Raw genomic sequence first — 16,192 nt, 5'->3', positions numbered from 1 at the left:
CTGCTCTGCCAAGTCTGGTCTGCTTCATCCATAGGAGCTTTGCACTAGCTGTTCCCTCTGCCTGAACACTCCCCAGGTGTCCCCATGGCTAACTCCCCTCCTTCAGGTCTCTGCTCAAAAGTTGCCTTCTCTGAGATCCTCCCTGACCACTGCTGTTGCAATCCACACCCCACCTCCAACTACTCCATCCTCCCTACCTTGCTCGACTTTTTCCATGACATTATCATCACCACCTAACATTAAAATGTACTTCATTCTTATGTTGACAGCAATCTGCCTCCCCACTAAAATGTCACGTCCTCAGGGGCAGGGACTACTTGTTTACTGCCGTATTACACACAGCTAAAGGAAGCCAGGCGCATAGTGAATGTTCAATACATGTTAAAAAAACAAGTGGACTCAAAAACGGAAAGGAAACATAGTTTTCCTTTTCAACAGAGGTTGAAAACTCCAAGATAGATAAATATGTTCATCTGTAAAAGAGGCATTAAAAAGAGAGAGAAATACGGAGGAGGCAGTCATATACAGTTTGCCCAGGACACACATCTCTACAAAAGTCAAACTGCACTCAAGTCCATGCCCAGAGCATCCAATAAGAGACGATACCCCCACCTGGTGGCTGAGACGGAAACGGCACCTTCCTATAATACAGAACACCCAAAGGACCGTCGCCTAAGCCCTAGGAGTCTTTTGAGCCCAATAATTCAAAAGATAGACACGTTCATTCATCTAAGTGATGTAGATGTTTTGGTTGGTTTATAAGATGTATAAGTTTATAAAAACTGATGAGAAGCCAGGCGCGGTGGCTCACGCCTGTAATCCCAGCATTTTGGGAGGCGGAGGCTGGTGGATCACCTGAGGTCAGGAGTTCTAGACCAGCCTGACCAACATGGAGAAATCCCCTCTCTACTAAAAATACAAAATTGGCGGGGCGTGGTGGCACATGCCTATAATCCTAGCTAATAGGGAGGCTGAGGCAGGAGAATCGCTTGAATCTGGGAGGCGTAAGTTGCGGTGAGCCGTGATCGTGCCATTGCACTCCAGCCTGGGCAAACAAGAGTGAAACTACGTCTAAAATAAATAAATAAATAAAAACAAAATAAAAGAGAACTGATGAGAAAAATATTAAAAGTGCTCCAGGTGAGGATCGAACTCACAACCTCGGCATTGCTCCGCTCGCACTGTCATATAAGTACCGCGCGCTAACCGATTGCGCCACTGGAGCTCCGGCCGCACCCCTCCGCCGGGGACTTCTTCAGTGGTTCGTAGCCACGTGACCTCACCGGAGGGCCCCGCCCTGTATTACACATGCAAATTAAAAACTTTGGATTGACCAATAGGAGACAGTGCATCGCCAGTTCCTGATTCTCACGCCTCACGGCCCTTGCTGTAAAAGGGAAAAGTCAGCGAGGCGTTTGGAATGTAGGGGTGTCGCCTACCAGAAGGACGCGCCTCCTCATGAATATTCAAAATCAGGGGTGGAGTCTTAACCCTTCGCTGGCCGGCCGGCCGGAAGGCAGCCCCTCCCCCCCACAGGCGGGAACAGGATGTAAGCCCCGGCGACAGCGGGGGAGGGGAAACCCCGGGCGACCGCCCCCCGCCTCACAGCTGGACCGGACTCTCCCGCCCCAGATGTGGCGCCGCCGCCGTCACACGAGCCCCGTGTCACCCAGCCGGGAGCTCGAGAGGTCCAGAGGCTCGGACCCGGGCGTCCGGAATTTCTGCACCGCATCCTGAGAGACCCCGAGGTCCAGGCCCCGGCGCTCAGGCTGAAGGACTTGAACCATCCAGGTGCGCAGCGCCCCCTCCTGGAGCAGCCGGGAGCCCGGACGTCACGCCGGGGGACCCTGGAGGCCGAGCGCCCCGTATTCCCGGTTTCAAGAACTCAGGATCCAGGACCGTAGACTCCCTCCAGGGCTCCTATCCCAAGACCCCGCGTTGGAGGAACTTGAGATCCGGACTTCTAAGCGCCCCAACCAGTTTTGAGCTGCAGCGTCCATCACTTCAAGGGGACCCAGGACTTTGGGACCCCCCTGTGCTCCTACCTGGAGGGAGTTTCATTCCTGCCCCTGGAATTAGGGGAACTCAGAAATCCACCCCCCACCCACGGCCCTACCTAGAAGACTCAGGAATGTGGGTCCCCAGCGCCCCCATCTGAGGCTCCAGAGTCGAGGCTCCTAGCATCCCCTACTTAGAACACCGATAAATTCCGACTGCGGGACCCCAGTCTCCGAGAGACCCCAGATTCTATTCCTGGAGCCTGAGAGCCCGAAGTTCACGCCCCTGAGTCTGGGCTCCGCACCTCCCCGGGGACCGCGTCGGGGTCGCGCAGGAGCCGGGCTGCCTCGGGCCGGGGCTTGAGGCTCCCCGGGAGGTGAGGGGGGAGGCGAGGGGCCCAGGCAGACTGGGGGAGGGGGCGGCGCCACTGCTGAACAATGAGGGGGCGTGCCGGCGGGGGGCGAGCCGAGACGCCGGCGGGAGTTGGGGGCTGGAGGGGTGTGGGAAGGCGCTGGGGAGGCTGCGGCTGTGGGGACCGCGATCGGGGTTCGGAGAGACAGGCCGGAGGGGGTGCGAGGGCTCGGGGCCAGCGCCCCAGCGCGCAGCTCTCGGCGGGGGAGGGAGCCGTCTGCAGGACCCTGGCATCCGGTCCCCCAGCCTCCGCCCTCCCCTGGGACCTCGCGGCCTCCCGCCCACGGCTTTTCCCAGCCCTGCCCCTCGCCCTCCGCTCCAGCCGGAGCCCAAACGTTCCCAGGATCCCTAAGCCTCCGGCCCCAGACAAACGGGACTCGCAGTTTCTGCGCCTCCCGCTCCGCTCACTCTTCTTTGTCTCAGCCTTTCCATCTTTTTCCCCAGGTTCTCTCTCCTTGTCCCCTTCTTTCTGTCACTTTGTGCCTCCCCCATTAGTTACTCCCAGGGGCCCCTCCCTGGATTTACACCACGTTGCTAATTCTCAGCCCCCATCTGTGAGTTTGGGCGACGGAGAGGCCCATGGGGTCCTGATATCCAAGAAGGGGCTCTTTCTGCAGGACTCTGCTGGGCCGCTCAGCCATGCCAGAGGGAGCCCAAGGACTGAGCCTCTCCAAACCTAGCCCAAGCCTCGGGTGTGGCCGAAGAGGTGAAGTGTGTGACTGTGGCACCGTGTGTGAGACTCGGACAGGTGAGCCCAGAGGCAGGGGCGGAGCCTGTGGGGCATTTATTCCTGGGCGATGCTGGCAAGGCAGGGTGATGGAGACAGCCCAAGGCCAACTCGCACAAAGCTCCGAGTCTGGTGGGGGAGGCGGGCCCATCCCCAGGCAATGACAGGCCAGAGGGGGCAGCGCTGGGCAGAGTGGTCAGGGATGTGATCAGGCTGTGATCGTGGATCCTCGGAGCTCGGAAGGTCAGGGGAAGGTTCCTGGAAGTGGGAACATCTCAACTGAGAAGTGGAAGATTAGGGGGAAGGAGTTGGGCAAAGACAAGGAAGAGTATTCTACATGCAAGGAACAGCATGTGCAAAGGCCCAGAGGTGAGAAAAGCCTGCATGTAAGTGACTGAAAGAAGTTGAGTGAATGCAGAGTGTAAGAAGGGGTGGCCCTGGGAAGAGAACTGGCTGGAGGGATCTGTGTCGGCCACATTGCCCTGTGCCCTGTGGATCTGAGAATTTTGGACTTTATCCCCAGGGGCAGGAAGGGGTTATACTCACTGGAGTGACACAGTCAGATGGGCAAACTAATAAAGGTCTACCTAGCTGATTCATGAAGGTGAATTAGAGAAAGGGAAGCCAGAAGTCCAGAGAGGACCGTGATGGGAGAGGATGGGACTGGACCAAGGCAGGGCAGTGGAGAGAGGAGGAAAGAACTTGTGGGAAAGCTGTTGGACAGGCGTGGGTGAGGGTGTGGGCTGAATGCATGAAAGCCTGTGGAAGTCTGGTGCATGGGGAGATTTCTCTGACCACCTGTTCCACACCCCAGCAGCTCCTGCAGCCCCCACCATGACCTCCCCCCGAGGTTCTGGGAGCTCCACATCCCTGAGCACAGTGGGCTCTGAGGGGGATCCAGCCCCGGGACCCACTCCAGCCTGCTCAGTCTCCAGGCCAGAGCCCCTTCCAGGGCCCCCCATCCGCCTACATCTCTCTCCGGTGGGGATCCCAGGTTCAGCCAAACCCTCAAGGCTGGAGCGTGTGGCCCGGGAGATCGTGGAGACAGAGCGGGCCTATGTCAGAGACCTCCGCAGCATCGTGGAAGTAAGCCGGGCAGATACGCTAGGGCAGTGGGTACCCAGGCCAGCCCCTTGGCTCCCGTAATCCCAGTCATCCCCACAGGACTACCTGAGCCCTCTGCTGGACGGCGGGGTCCTAGGGCTGAGCGTGGAGCAGGTGGGCACGCTGTTTGCCAACATTGAGGACATCTACGAGTTCAGCAGGTCAGGGGCAGGGGGGACAGGCAGGGGGCATTGATTGGTTGGAGGGTCTATTTCCTAACCCAAACTTCGGAGCTTCGTAGTGTCCTGTCCAGGCTGGTATGTGGGGTTGTGACATTGGGCAAGGATCCGGGGTCATGACTGGGAGTGAGGACCCAGAGTAAGGGAGGGGCATAGGGGATGGGAGTCAGAGGACCTGGATGAAGCCCAAATACCGGGACAGGGTCCCGGCATCAGGACGAGGCCTTGGGGCTGTGTCAGCTCTGGGCTCACAATGAATCCAAGAATCACGTGGGGCCTGAAGGCCGGGACAGCGTGAGCATGCGTGTGACCCTCTAAGCCTGATTTGCCTGGGACTTTTCCAGTTTTAGCACTGAAAGCCCTCGTCCTAGGAAACTACTCAGTCCCGGACAAACCAGGATGGTTGGTCGCTGTGGTAAGGAGGACGCTGGGATCCAAGGATTGTGACACGGAAAAGTGCCTTGACGAGGTCTCCGAATTACAGCAGGATCTTAAGATCATCCTAGCTCTTTAGGTCATGACATGACACCCCTAGGCTCATGCCAACAGTGACACAAGTTCAAGCTGAGGAATGAGAAGCTGTCCAGGGACAAAGTCTAAGCAGGTTACCATGTCCCGTGTAGCCCTCAGAGGACCCTTCCTCCGGACGTGACATCCCCTTAGGAGATGCTGGCAGTCAGCAAGCCCTGAGCCTCAGCAGACCACTGGGGCCTCAGCCTCCCAGAGGCCTCCCATGGAGGGGTTCGTGGAGGCAGGCGGGTCCTCACCCTCCCCTCTCCCCCGTAGCGAGCTCCTGGAGGACTTGGAGAACAGCAGCAGCGCCGGGGGCATTGCCGAGTGCTTCGTGCAGAGGGTGAGTGGAGGGTTGGGGGGCTCTCGGTCCTAGATGGGGCCTTTGTAGAGGGGGGAGAACAGGCTTGGGCTAGGATGGAAGGGGGGTCGTGGGAAGCCAGGACCTGGGGTCTCCCTGACTCCCATGTCACCCGCAGAGCGAGGATTTTGACATCTACACATTGTACTGCATGAACTACCCGAGGTGAGGGGCAGGAGCCCCTGCCGGGCCTCAGGCCGTGCCCACAAGCCGATGTGCCAGTCACCCTCCCTCTACCCCCGACCCATCCAGCACCGACCCCTGCCAGGCTGTGACAGTAACTGAACCTCTCCCTCACTGCCCCACCCCCTGTCAGACCCTGACCCTTCCCAAACCCTGGCCCCTCCCTAACCCCTCTTGTCCCCGCCCACTGGAACTGACTATCCCCCACTGACCTGTGCTGTGCCCCCAGCTCCCTGGCCCTGCTCCGGGAGCTGTCGTTGTCTCCACCAGCAGCGCTGTGGCTGCAGGAGCGCCAGGCCCAGCTTCGCCACTCACTGCCCCTGCAGAGCTTCCTGCTGAAACCTGTCCAGCGCATCCTCAAGTACCATCTGCTGCTGCAGGTCAGCTAGGGCCCCTGGAGCCAGGCTGGGGAGGGCGAGGTCCTGTCCCTTGACCACTGTTGATGCATCTGGAGGGTGGACAACAGGCTGTGCCACCTGGGGAGGGATCCAGTCCCTAGAAACTGAGCCAGTGGGCCGGGTGCAGTGGCTCACACCTATAATCCCAGCATTTTGGGAGGCCGAGGTGAGAAGATCACTTGAGCCCAGAATTTCAAGACCAGGCTGGGCAACACAGCAAAACCTCACCTCTATAAAAATTTTTTTAAAATTAGCCGGGCACAGTGGCTTACAACTGCAGTCCCAGCTACTTGGAGGCTGAGGTGGGAGGATTATTTGAGCCCGGGAGTTCGAGGCTGTGGTGAGATGTGACTGTGCCACTGCACTCCAGCCTGGGTGATGGAGCAAGACCCTGTCTCAAAAAAGAGAAGAAAGAAAGAAACTGGGCCAGCATTTGGTGTAGGGTCTTGCTGGCAGTGACGCCTGGCACCAGCTCATTCCACTTCCTGTCTCTGCCTGTTTGTCTTCCTCCATCTCTGCCCCTACCTTTTTTTTTTTTTTTTTGAGACGGAGTTTTGCTCTTGTTGCCCAGGCTGGAGTGCAATGGCGCGACTGCAACCTCTGCCTCCTGGGTTCAAGCGATTCTCCTGCCTCAGCCTCCCGAGTAACTGGGATTGCAGTCATGTGCCATCATCCCTGACTAATTTTATTTTCTTTTTTTTTTTTTTTTTTTGTATTTTTAGTAGAGACAGGGTTTCACTACGTTGGCCAGGCTGGTCTCGAACTCCTAACCTCAGATGATCCACCTGCCTCGGCCTCCCAAAGTGCTGGGATTACAGGCGTGAGCCACAGCGCCCAGTCCTACCTTTTTTTTCCCTTTGAGATAGAGTTTCGCTCTTGTCGACCAGGCTGGAGTGCAGTGGTGCGTTCTTGGCTCGCTGCAACCTCCATCTCCTGGGTTCAAGTGATTCTCCTGGCTCAGCCTCCTGAGTAGCTAGGATTACAGGCGCACACCACCATGCTCGGCTAATTTTTGTATTTTTAATAGGGACGGGGTTTCACTATGTTGGCCAGGTTAGTCTTGAACTCCTGGCCTCAGGTGATTTGCCCACCTCAGCCTCCCAAAATGCTGGGATTACAGATGTGAGTCACTGCGCCTGGCCTCTGCCCCATCTTTATATTTCTCCATCTCCTGTTGCTCTCATTCTCTTTCGCCTTCTCTGTTTTTCTCCCCATCCCTGTGTGCCTGGTGGCTGCCTGACAGGAACTAGGGAAGCACTGGGCGGAGGGCCCAGGCGCTGGGGGCCGCGAGATGGTGGAGGAAGCTATTGTGTCCATGACAGCAGTTGCCTGGTACATCAACGACATGAAGCGCAAGCAGGAGCATGCGGCGCGCCTCCAGGTGGCCCCAGGGTGGGCTGGGGCTTGCTGGATGAGGGAGTACGAGGGGGCTTTGGGGGCGGGTGGGGGCATATCAGTGCCTCAGAGGTTGCCTTGGAGGGTTTGCTGGGACAGCACGGCCCTGTTGCTAACCCCCCGTTTTGGTGTGTATGTGTGTGCTACCTACCTCTGCTTGTCTCTGTGCCCGGCTCACCTGGCGGTGTCCCAGCAGGAAGTGCAGCGGCGGCTGGGTGGCTGGACTGGCCCGGAACTCAGTGCTTTTGGGGAGCTGGTGCTGGAGGGCGCGTTCCGAGGAGGTGGAGGGGGCGGCCCCCGGTTACGAGGGGGTGAGCGTCTGCTCTTCCTGTTCTCTCGGATGCTCCTGGTGGCCAAGCGCAGGGGGCTGGAGTACACCTACAAAGGCCACATCTTCGTGAGTTTGGGATGGGGTGGGGCTAGAATACTACCTACAAAGTATACCCCAAATACTTGTATCTGTGTGCCCAACAGTGTGGGCCAGGGGACCCTGCCACATTTTCTTGAGTTAGAGAATGGAGGTCAAGGGAAGGTTTCTTTCTAGTGTATAGAATAAGAGCTGCCCCAATTAAGAGAAAAAGGAAGAAGGCTGGGTGTGGTGGCTCATTCCTGTAATCCCAGCACTTTGGGAGGTCGAGACCTGCAGATCACTTGAAGTCAGGAGTTCGAGGCCAGCCTAGCTAACAGGGTGAAACCCCGTCTCTACTAAAAATACAAAAATTAGCTGGGTGTGGTGGCGAGTGCCTGTAATCCCAGCTACTGGGGAGGCTGAGGCAGGAGAATTACTTGAACCCAGGAGGCGGAGGTTGCAAGGAACCAGGATTGCACCGCTGCACTCCAGCCTGGGTGACAGAGTGAGACTCCGCCTCAAAAAAAAAAAAAAGGGGAGAGGAAACCATACAGCCTTATGGGGTACATCTTCTTAGGGAGTAGGACCCGGATACACCTCCAAGGGTGTCTCCGTACAAGGGGCATCACGGAGCCCAAGGACTCTGAGCTTGCTGCCCCTCTCTTTCCTTCCAGTGCTGCAACCTGAGCGTGAGCGAGAGTCCCCGAGACCCTCTAGGGTTCAAGGTGTCTGATCTGACCATTCCCAAGCACAGACACCTGCTCCAGGTGAGCATGTAGTGGGGTCAGACTGGCAGGGATCCCCCAACCTCGAGACCTCACACCTGGCCCCCTGACTGTACTGCAACCCACTCCCAGGCCAAGAACCAAGAAGAGAAGAGGCTGTGGATTCACTGTCTCCAGCGCCTCTTCTTTGAGAACCACCCCGCCTCCATCCCTGCCAAGGTACAGCTCCCGCCACAGCCAGGGGCCCTCTGAGTGCTGGAGACACCGTCCCTCAGTAGTACCTCACCGTACTAGGAGACGCCCCTGCCCGATGCCGGAGCAGTCTCTTACCATGTGATTGCTAAAAGTGCAGAATTCCGCTACTGGGGTTTGAATCTTAGCTCTACCATGTCCCTGCTTTGTGATCTCGGGCAAGTAACTTAACCTCTCTGAGTCTTAACCTCCTTACCTAGAGGAATGATAGCACCTTCATCCTAGGGTTGTGGTGACGATTAATGGTCACCAGCCACGTCGTCATGGGCTTGACCAATAGAAGCACCCATCAGCTGGTTGTGGCAGCTCATGCCTTATAATCCCAGCACTTCAAGGGGGTGATGTGGGAGGATGACCTGAGCCCAGGAGCTCGATACCAGCTTGGGCAACATAGTGGGACCCTGTCTCTAAAAAACATTTTTTAATTAGCTGGGGCTGGCCGGGCACGGTGGCTCACGCCTGTAATACCAGCATTTTGGGAGGCCAAGGCGGGCGGATCACCTGAGGTCGGGAGTTCGAGACCAGCCTTACCAACATGGAGAAACCCCGTCTTTACTAAAAAAAATACAAAATGGGGCCAGGCACGGTGGCTCACGCCTGTAATCCCAGCACTTTGGGAGGCCGAGGCGGGTGTATCACGAGGTCAGGAGATTGAGACCATCCTGCCTAACACGGTAAAACCCCGTCTCTACCAAAAATACAAAAAATTAGCCAGGCGTGGTGCTGGGCGCCTATAGTCCCAGCTACTTGGGAGGCAGGAGAATGGTGTGAACCCAGGAGGCGGAGGTTGCAGTGAGCCGAGATCGCGCCACTGCACTCCAGACTGGGCGACAGCGTGAGACTCCATCTCAAAAGAAAAAAATACAAAATCAGCCAGGCATGGTGGTGCATGCCTGTAATCCCAGCTACTTGGGAGGCTAAGGCAGGAGAATCGCTTGAACCCGGGAGGCGGAAGTTGCGGTGAGCCGAGATCACGCCATTGCACTCCAGCCTGGGCAATAAGAGCAAAACTCCATCTCAAAAAAAAAAAATTAAAATTAAATAGCTGGGCTGGGCGTGGTGGCTCACGCCTGTAATCCTAGCACTTCGGGAGGCCAAGGCAGGTGGATCACCTGAGGTTAGGAGTTCGAAACCAACTTGGCCAACATGTTGAAACCCCGTCTCTACTAAAAACACAAAAATTACCGGGCGTGGTAGCGGGCACCTGTACTCCCAGCAACTCAAGAGGCTGAGGCAGGAGAATCGCTCAAATCGGGAGGCAGAGGTTGCAGTGAGCCGAGATCACACCTTTGCACTCCAACCTTAGCTGGCTGTGGTGCACATCTGAAATCCCAGCTACTCAAGAGGGTGAGGAGGGAGGATCACTTGATCCCAGGAAGTAGAGGCTGGAGTGAGCTATGATTGCACCACTGTACTCCAACCTGGTGGATAGAGCAAGATCATTAAAAAAAAAAAAAAAAAAAGAACAGCACCCGTTAATGGGCATGACTATGGTGCTTAAAGCATCCTCCCTGTGGTACTCCAAAATCGACCCACCTCAGCCCTTATCCTCCTGTCTTTCAGGCAAAGCAAGTTCTCCTTGAAAACAGCCTGCATTGTGAGTTGGGGCCTTGGGCTGGGAGGGTGTGGAAGTAGAGGAATTACTTCCAAGAAAAGTTGGCTCTTAGCCCCAAAACTCTCCCCACAGGTGCCCCCAAAAGTAAGCCTGTCCCAGAGCCCCTGACACCCCCACTTGGGTCTCCTCGACCTCGAGATGCTAGAAGTTTTACCCCTGGGCGAAGGAACACAGGTAAAGGCGGTGGATCCCTGAGTCCCGGCCCTCAGCCCTCACTTCCCTAGGACCCGGGAGCTGGGCTCACGCAGGGCTCTGGCCCTCCCTCCCACAGCTCCATCTCCTGGGCCCTCTGTGATTCGCCGAGGCCGCAGGCAGTCTGGTGAGCGCTCACCCCTAAGGGTGATCCAGGCATCGGGGTGGGAGCTGGGCTCCTGACATCACTGTGTCCTCCCCGCAGAGCCGGTGAAGGACCCTTATGTCATGTTCCCACAGAACGGTCAGTGACTGCCCTGGCTTAGCCTGGTCCATCCCTGTCTGTCTCCTGGCGGGATGTCTGTGGTGGGTTGGGGAGGGGTGGTCGCTTCAGCTCATCAGTTATGGGGGATCACTCTTTTTCCCTTACATCTCACTAATGTTTTTCTCTCTCTCATCTCTCCATCCTCAGCTAAGCATGGATTCAAGGTAAGAGATATCTTGAGATAGGGTCTGGGCACCTTGACTTCTGGGTCTGATAGAGAAGGGAGCTTGAGTTCCAAAACCCTGGGTCTGAATGGGAAGGGGATTGGAGCCAGACAGAATAGCTCATGCCTGTAATCTCAGTACTTTGGGAGGTCAAGGTAGGAGGATTGCTTGAGCCCAGGAGTTTGAGACCAGCCTGGGCAACATGGCAAAACCCATCCCTACAAAAAGTACAAAAAAATTAGCCGGGCACACCAGTGCATACCCATAGTCCCAGCTACTCCAGAGGCTGAGGTAGGAGGATTGCTTGAGCCTGAGAGGCAGAGGTTGCAATGAGCTGAGGTCGAGCTACTGCACTCTAGCCTGGGTGACAGTGAGACTCTGTCTCCAATAAATAAATACAAATTTTAAAAGAAAAATAAAAAAAAATTTTTTTGATTGAGCCAGCCACAGTGGCTCACACCTGTAATCCCAGCACTTTGGGAGGTCGAGGCTGGTGGATCACCTGAGGTCAGGAATTTGAGACCAACCCGGCCAACAAGGAGAAACCCCGTCTCTACTAAAAATACAAAAATTTAGCTGGGCATGGTGGCAGCCACCTGTAATCCCAGCTACTCAGAAGGCTGAGGCAGAGAATTGCTTGAAGCTGGGAGGTAGAGGTTGCGGTGAGCCGAGATCGAGCCACTGCACTCCAGCCTGGGTGACAGAGCGAGACTCTGTCTCAAAAAAAAATAAAAAATAAAAAATAAATTAGCCGGGCGTGGTGGCAGGTGCCTGTAGTCCCAGCTACTTGGAGGCTGAGGCAGGAGAATGGCGTGGACCTGGGAGGCGGAGCTTGCAGTGAGCCAAGTTCTCGCCACTGCACTCCAGCCTGGGCAACAGAGAGAGACTCTGTCTCAAAAAGAAAAAAAAAATTTAAAAAATTGTCCAGCCTGGGTGACAGAGCAAGACCCTGTCTCAAATAAATAAATAAACAAAACTTAAAAACAAAAGAAAAAAAAATTGGCCAGGTATGATGGCACACACCTGTAGTCCCAGCTACTCAGGAGGCTGAGGTGGGAGGATTGCTTGGACCCAGGAGGTCGAAGCTGCAGTGAGCTATGATCGCACCATTGCACTTCAGCCTGGGCAACAGAGTAAGACCCTGTCTAAAAAAAAAAAAAAAAAGCAAAATCCGGGCATGGTGGCTCACGCCTGTAATCCTAGCACTTTGGGAGGCTGAGGCAGATGGATCACTTGAGGTCAAGAGTTTGCAACCAGCCTGGCCAACATGGTGAAACCCCATCTCTACTAAAAATACAAATACTAGCCAGACATGGTGGCGGGCGCCTGTAATCCCAGCTACTCAGGAGGCTGAGGCGGGGGAATCGCTTGAAGCTGGGAGGCGGAGGTTGCAGTGAGCAGAGACGGCACCATGGCACTCCAGGCTGGGGGACAGAGCGAGCCTCCATCTCAAAGCAAACACACACAAATGGAGGGGATTGGGGCTTGGGGTCCTCTTTGTGAGGGAGGAGTCTCGGCTTTTGCCTTCCATTGCTCTCCCTCCTTCACAGCATGCTGGCAGCGAAGGTGAACTCTACCCCTCAGAATCTCAGCCCGCAGTTTCAGGCTCTGGACCGCCTGAGGACCTAGAGGATGCTGGACCTCCAACACTGGACCCCTCTGGGACCTCAATCACTGAAGAAATCCTGGAACTGCTGAATCAGCGAGGCCTTCGAGATCCAGGGGTGAGCTGGCTGTCCCATCATGGTGTCCTTGGGCCTCTGGGTGTGGGCACACAGACCAGGGACCAGGTAGGCCAGCCTATGCGCACACCTTTTTTTTTTTTTTGAGATGGAGTCTTGCTGTGTTGCCCAGGCTGGAGTGCAGTGGCGCGATCTCGGCTCACTGCAAGCTCTGCCTCCCAGGTTCAAACGATTCTCCTGCCTCAACCTCCTGAGTAGCTGGGACTACAGGTGCCTGCCACCATGCCCGGCTAATTTTTTTTTTTTTCTGTATTTTTAGTAGAGACAGGGTTTCACTGTGTTGGCCAGGCTGGTCTTGAACTCCTGACCTCAAGTAACCCGCCCACCTTGGCCTCCAAAAATGCTGAGATTACAGGCATGAGCCACCGTGCCCGGCCACCATGCTGATATCTTTGGCTTCTTCTCCTGTGCCCACTGTAGCCATCCACACATGACATTCCCAAGTTTTCCGGAGACTCCCAGGTGCCTGGCGACAGCGAAACCCTCACATTCCAAGCCCTGCCCAGCCGGGACTCTTCTGAAGAGGAGGAGGAGGAGGAAGAGGAAGGACTGGAGATGGATGAACGGGGGCCTTCCCCACTCCATGTCCTGGAGGGGCTTGAAAGTTCCAGTGCAGCTGAAATGCCCAACATTCCCTGCCTTACCAAAATTCCTGACGTGCCCAACCTTCCTGAAATTCCCAGCCACTGTGAAATTCCCGAAGGTCCCCTCCTTCCTAGTCTCTCTGACATTTCTGGTGTTTTTGAGATGCCCTGCCTTCCAGCCATGCCTAGTGTCCCTGACACCCCCAGTCTTTCTAGCACTCCCACCCTCCCCTGTGACTCCTGGCTCCAGGGGCCTCTGCAGGAACCAGTTGAGGCTCCAGCCACCAGGAGAGAACTGTTCTCTGGAAGCAATCCTGGGAAACTGGGAGAGTCACCCTCAGGAGGCAAGGCAGGGCCAGAGGAGGATGAAGAAGGGGTATCATTCCCAGACTTCCAGCCCCAGGATGTCACCCAACATCAGGGATTCCCAGATGAGCTGGCATTCCGCTCTTGCTCAGAAATCCGGAGTGCCTGGCAGGCATTGGAGCAGGGGCAGCTGGCCCGGCCGGGCTTCCCAGAGCCACTGCTGATCCTGGAGGATTCAGATCTGGGTGGAGACAGCGGGAGTGGGAAGGCTGGAGCCCCGAGTTCGGAAAGGACAGCATCCCGAGTGCGAGAGCTGGCCCGGCTTTACAGTGAGCGGATCCAGCAGATGCAGCGGGCGGAGACTCGGGCATCAGCCAATGCCCCCCGCCGCCGGCCTCGGGTTCTGGCCCAACCCCAGCCGTCCCCCTGTCTGCCCCAGGAGCAGGTGGAGCCAGGTGAGGTCCGGGTACGTGGTTGGCAGAGGTGGTCCCCGCTGGGGTAGTGGTCCTGACTTGATCCTCTTTTTGCATTCAGGGCTCCTGCCTGCCTTTGGACACGTGCTGGTGTGTGAGTTGGCCTTCCCGCTGACATGTGCCCAGGAGTCTGTCCCCCTGGGTCCTGCTGCCTGGGTTCAAGCTGCCATACCTTTGTCGAAGCAGGGAGGCAGCCCAGATAGCCAGGGTCTACATGTTTCAAATTTGCCTAAGCAAGACCATCCAGGAATCCACGTTTCAGCTGCTACCCTTCTGCCTGAACAAGGAGGTTCCCAGCATGTCCAGGCTCCAGCCGCTACACCTTTGCCCAAGCAGGAATGCTCCCTACACTTCCAGGTGCCAGCTCTTACAACTTTCCCTGATCCAGGCCACCCGGAAACCCAAGTTCCAGCTACCACTCCTTTGCCCGAGCATAGAAGTCACGTGGCTATACCAGCTCCATCCACCGCCTTTTGTCCTGAGCAGGGACACTGTGTGGACATCCACGTTCCCACCACTCCAGCTTTGCCCAAGGAGATTTGTTCTGATTTCACAGTTTCAGCCACCACTCCTGTGCCCAAGCAAGAAGGTCACCTAGACAGCGAGAGCTCAACCAATATCCCACTAACAAAGCAAGGAGGTTCCAGGGATGTTCCGGGCCCAGACCCTGTCTGCAGTCAACCCATGCCGCCTTTGTCTTTGCATGGAAGCAGCCTGGACCCCCAGGGCCCAGGCGACACCCCACCGCCCTTGCCATGTCATCTCCCAGACCTTCAGATTCCAGGCACCTCACCTTTGCCTGCACACGGAAGCCACCTGGACCATCGGATCCCAGCCCACGCCCCACTGTCTCTGTCCCAGGACCTCCCAGACACTCGGGTTCCAGCTACCACACCTTTGCCCCTGCCACAAGGCCTCACAGACATCTGGGTCCAAGCCCTCCCAACTTCACCCAAGCAGGGAAGCCTCCCAGACATCCAGGGTCCAGCGGCTACACCTCCACTTCAGGAGCCAAGCCTTACAGATACACAGGTCCAAAAACTCACACCTTTGTTGGAGCAGAAGAGCCTCACAGATGCCCATGATCCAGCTGCCACACCTTTACCTGAGAGAGGAGGCTCTCTAGACATTCCGGGCCTCTTACCCACCCCATTTCAGACCACCATGGTTTTGTCCAACCCAGGAGGCTCCTTAGCTTCTCATGTTGCCAGGTTGGAGTCTTCAGACTTGACCCCACCTCATAGTCCCCCACCTTCCAGCCGTCAGCTCCTGGGCCCCAATGCAGCTGCCCTCTCCAGATACCTGGCAGCCTCATATATCAGCCAGAGCCTGGCTCGGCGGCAGGGGCCTGGGGGAGGGGCCCCCACAGCCTCCCGGGGCTCCTGGTCCGCCTCTGCTCCCACGTCACGGGCATCTTCACCGCCTCCCCAGCCCCAGCCACCACCTCCCCCAGCCAGGCGGCTCAGCTATGCCACGACGGTTAATATCCACGTGGGTGGGGGTGGGCGGCTGCGGCCAGCCAAGGCCCAGGTCCGGTTGAACCACCCTGCTCTCTTGGCCTCCACACAGGAATCTATGGGCCTTCGCAGGGCCCAGGGGGCTCCTGATGCCCGCTTCCATATGTGAGCCAGGACATGAGACTTCCCCAAAGCAAGGACTTCAGCCAGATGCCACAGACCCTCAGAACTTGACCCGGAAGTCCAGACACTGAACGCAGGCCTCAAAACTGCTGCGGCTTTCCAGCTCCTGGTTTCTGCGTCGGCGAATGGCCCTTCTTGCCTTGATCCACAGGGATGGGGAAGTGAATGTCATCAATGTTTTGTTAATACTGATTGTTTCATGCGATGATGTGTATTTTCCCATTCTGGAGGCTGTGGGGGATGACAAGACAATGAATGGGAAGGTCTAACACAGAACAAATCAGTGGTTCTGAACACTTGGGGAATCTCAGACTCCTTTGAGAATTATTGGAAAATGGATCCACTATAATTTGGAGTGTGATTTCAGCAGGTGTGTGAACTGCTTGACGCCCATTCAGGAAAGCCAAGTTAAGAAGCTCTGCTTCAAGTAGATCCTAGAAATCCATTCCCTTGGCAATTTATACAGTTAATGTCTCCCACCATCCGTTCATCTCACCCACCCTGCCATCTCCACCTGTCCATCCAGCTGTTGCTCCATCTAACGTTCCCTCTCCATCTACCCATCTTCCAGTCCCTCATCTCACCTATCTACCTTGCTTATCCAACTGTCTGCCCTCTT

General features: G+C 56.3%; 1 protein-coding gene and 1 non-coding gene across 10 annotated transcripts; one reads left to right on the top strand and one right to left on the bottom strand.

The window, feature by feature from the left end:
• Nucleotides 1–1,132: 1,132 nt before the first annotated feature.
• TRNAI-UAU lies at nucleotides 1,133–1,225 on the bottom strand. Its single transcript is given in 2 exon segments — nucleotides 1,133–1,168; nucleotides 1,188–1,225. It is a non-coding gene; the product is annotated as a tRNA-Ile (tRNA).
• Nucleotides 1,226–1,435: 210 nt separating this feature from the next.
• PLEKHG2 (pleckstrin homology and RhoGEF domain containing G2) lies at nucleotides 1,436–15,912 on the top strand. 9 transcript variants are annotated; one of them, XM_009194441.4, is made up of 19 exons: nucleotides 1,436–2,374; nucleotides 3,027–3,157; nucleotides 3,954–4,222; nucleotides 4,301–4,401; nucleotides 5,206–5,272; nucleotides 5,409–5,455; nucleotides 5,703–5,853; nucleotides 7,115–7,252; nucleotides 7,463–7,663; nucleotides 8,290–8,382; nucleotides 8,473–8,559; nucleotides 10,156–10,189; nucleotides 10,280–10,381; nucleotides 10,479–10,526; nucleotides 10,605–10,643; nucleotides 10,812–10,828; nucleotides 12,379–12,552; nucleotides 12,991–13,915; nucleotides 13,995–15,912. In XM_009194441.4, the coding sequence occupies exons 2-19, from the start codon at nucleotides 3,049–3,051 to the stop codon at nucleotides 15,557–15,559; spliced, it is 4,167 nt and encodes a 1,388-aa protein (XP_009192705.1). In that variant the 5' UTR covers nucleotides 1,436–2,374; nucleotides 3,027–3,048; the 3' UTR covers nucleotides 15,560–15,912. The 9 variants fall into 9 exon arrangements, with proteins under 9 accessions (XP_009192705.1, XP_009192701.1, XP_031515333.1 ...); XM_009194437.4 differs by having other exon boundaries at nucleotides 1,437–2,374; nucleotides 3,951–4,222; XM_031659473.1 differs by lacking the exon at nucleotides 1,436–2,374 and adding an exon at nucleotides 2,553–2,853.
• Nucleotides 15,913–16,192: the final 280 nt, after the last annotated feature.

The sequence above is a fragment of the Papio anubis genome, chromosome 20, assembly GCF_008728515.1.
Source record: "Papio anubis isolate 15944 chromosome 20, Panubis1.0, whole genome shotgun sequence".
NCBI lineage: Eukaryota > Metazoa > Chordata > Mammalia > Primates > Cercopithecidae > Papio > Papio anubis.
Note: the sequence above shows the minus strand (reverse complement) of the source record. Positions and strands in the feature narration are given on the sequence as shown.

What these genes read in the sequence shown, in the direction of transcription:
- PLEKHG2 (XM_009194437.4), top strand. Translation starts at nt 3,049, where the DNA reads ATGCCAGAGGGAGCCCAAGGACTGAGCCTCTCCAAACCTAGCCCAAGC. An exon ending in ACCTCCGCAGCATCGTGGAA is followed by an intron (nt 4,223 to 4,300) that starts GTAAGCCGGGCA and finishes TCATCCCCACAG; the next exon opens with GACTACCTGAGCCCTCTGCT. An exon ending in CCGAGTGCTTCGTGCAGAGG is followed by an intron (nt 5,273 to 5,408) that starts GTGAGTGGAGGG and finishes TGTCACCCGCAG; the next exon opens with AGCGAGGATTTTGACATCTA.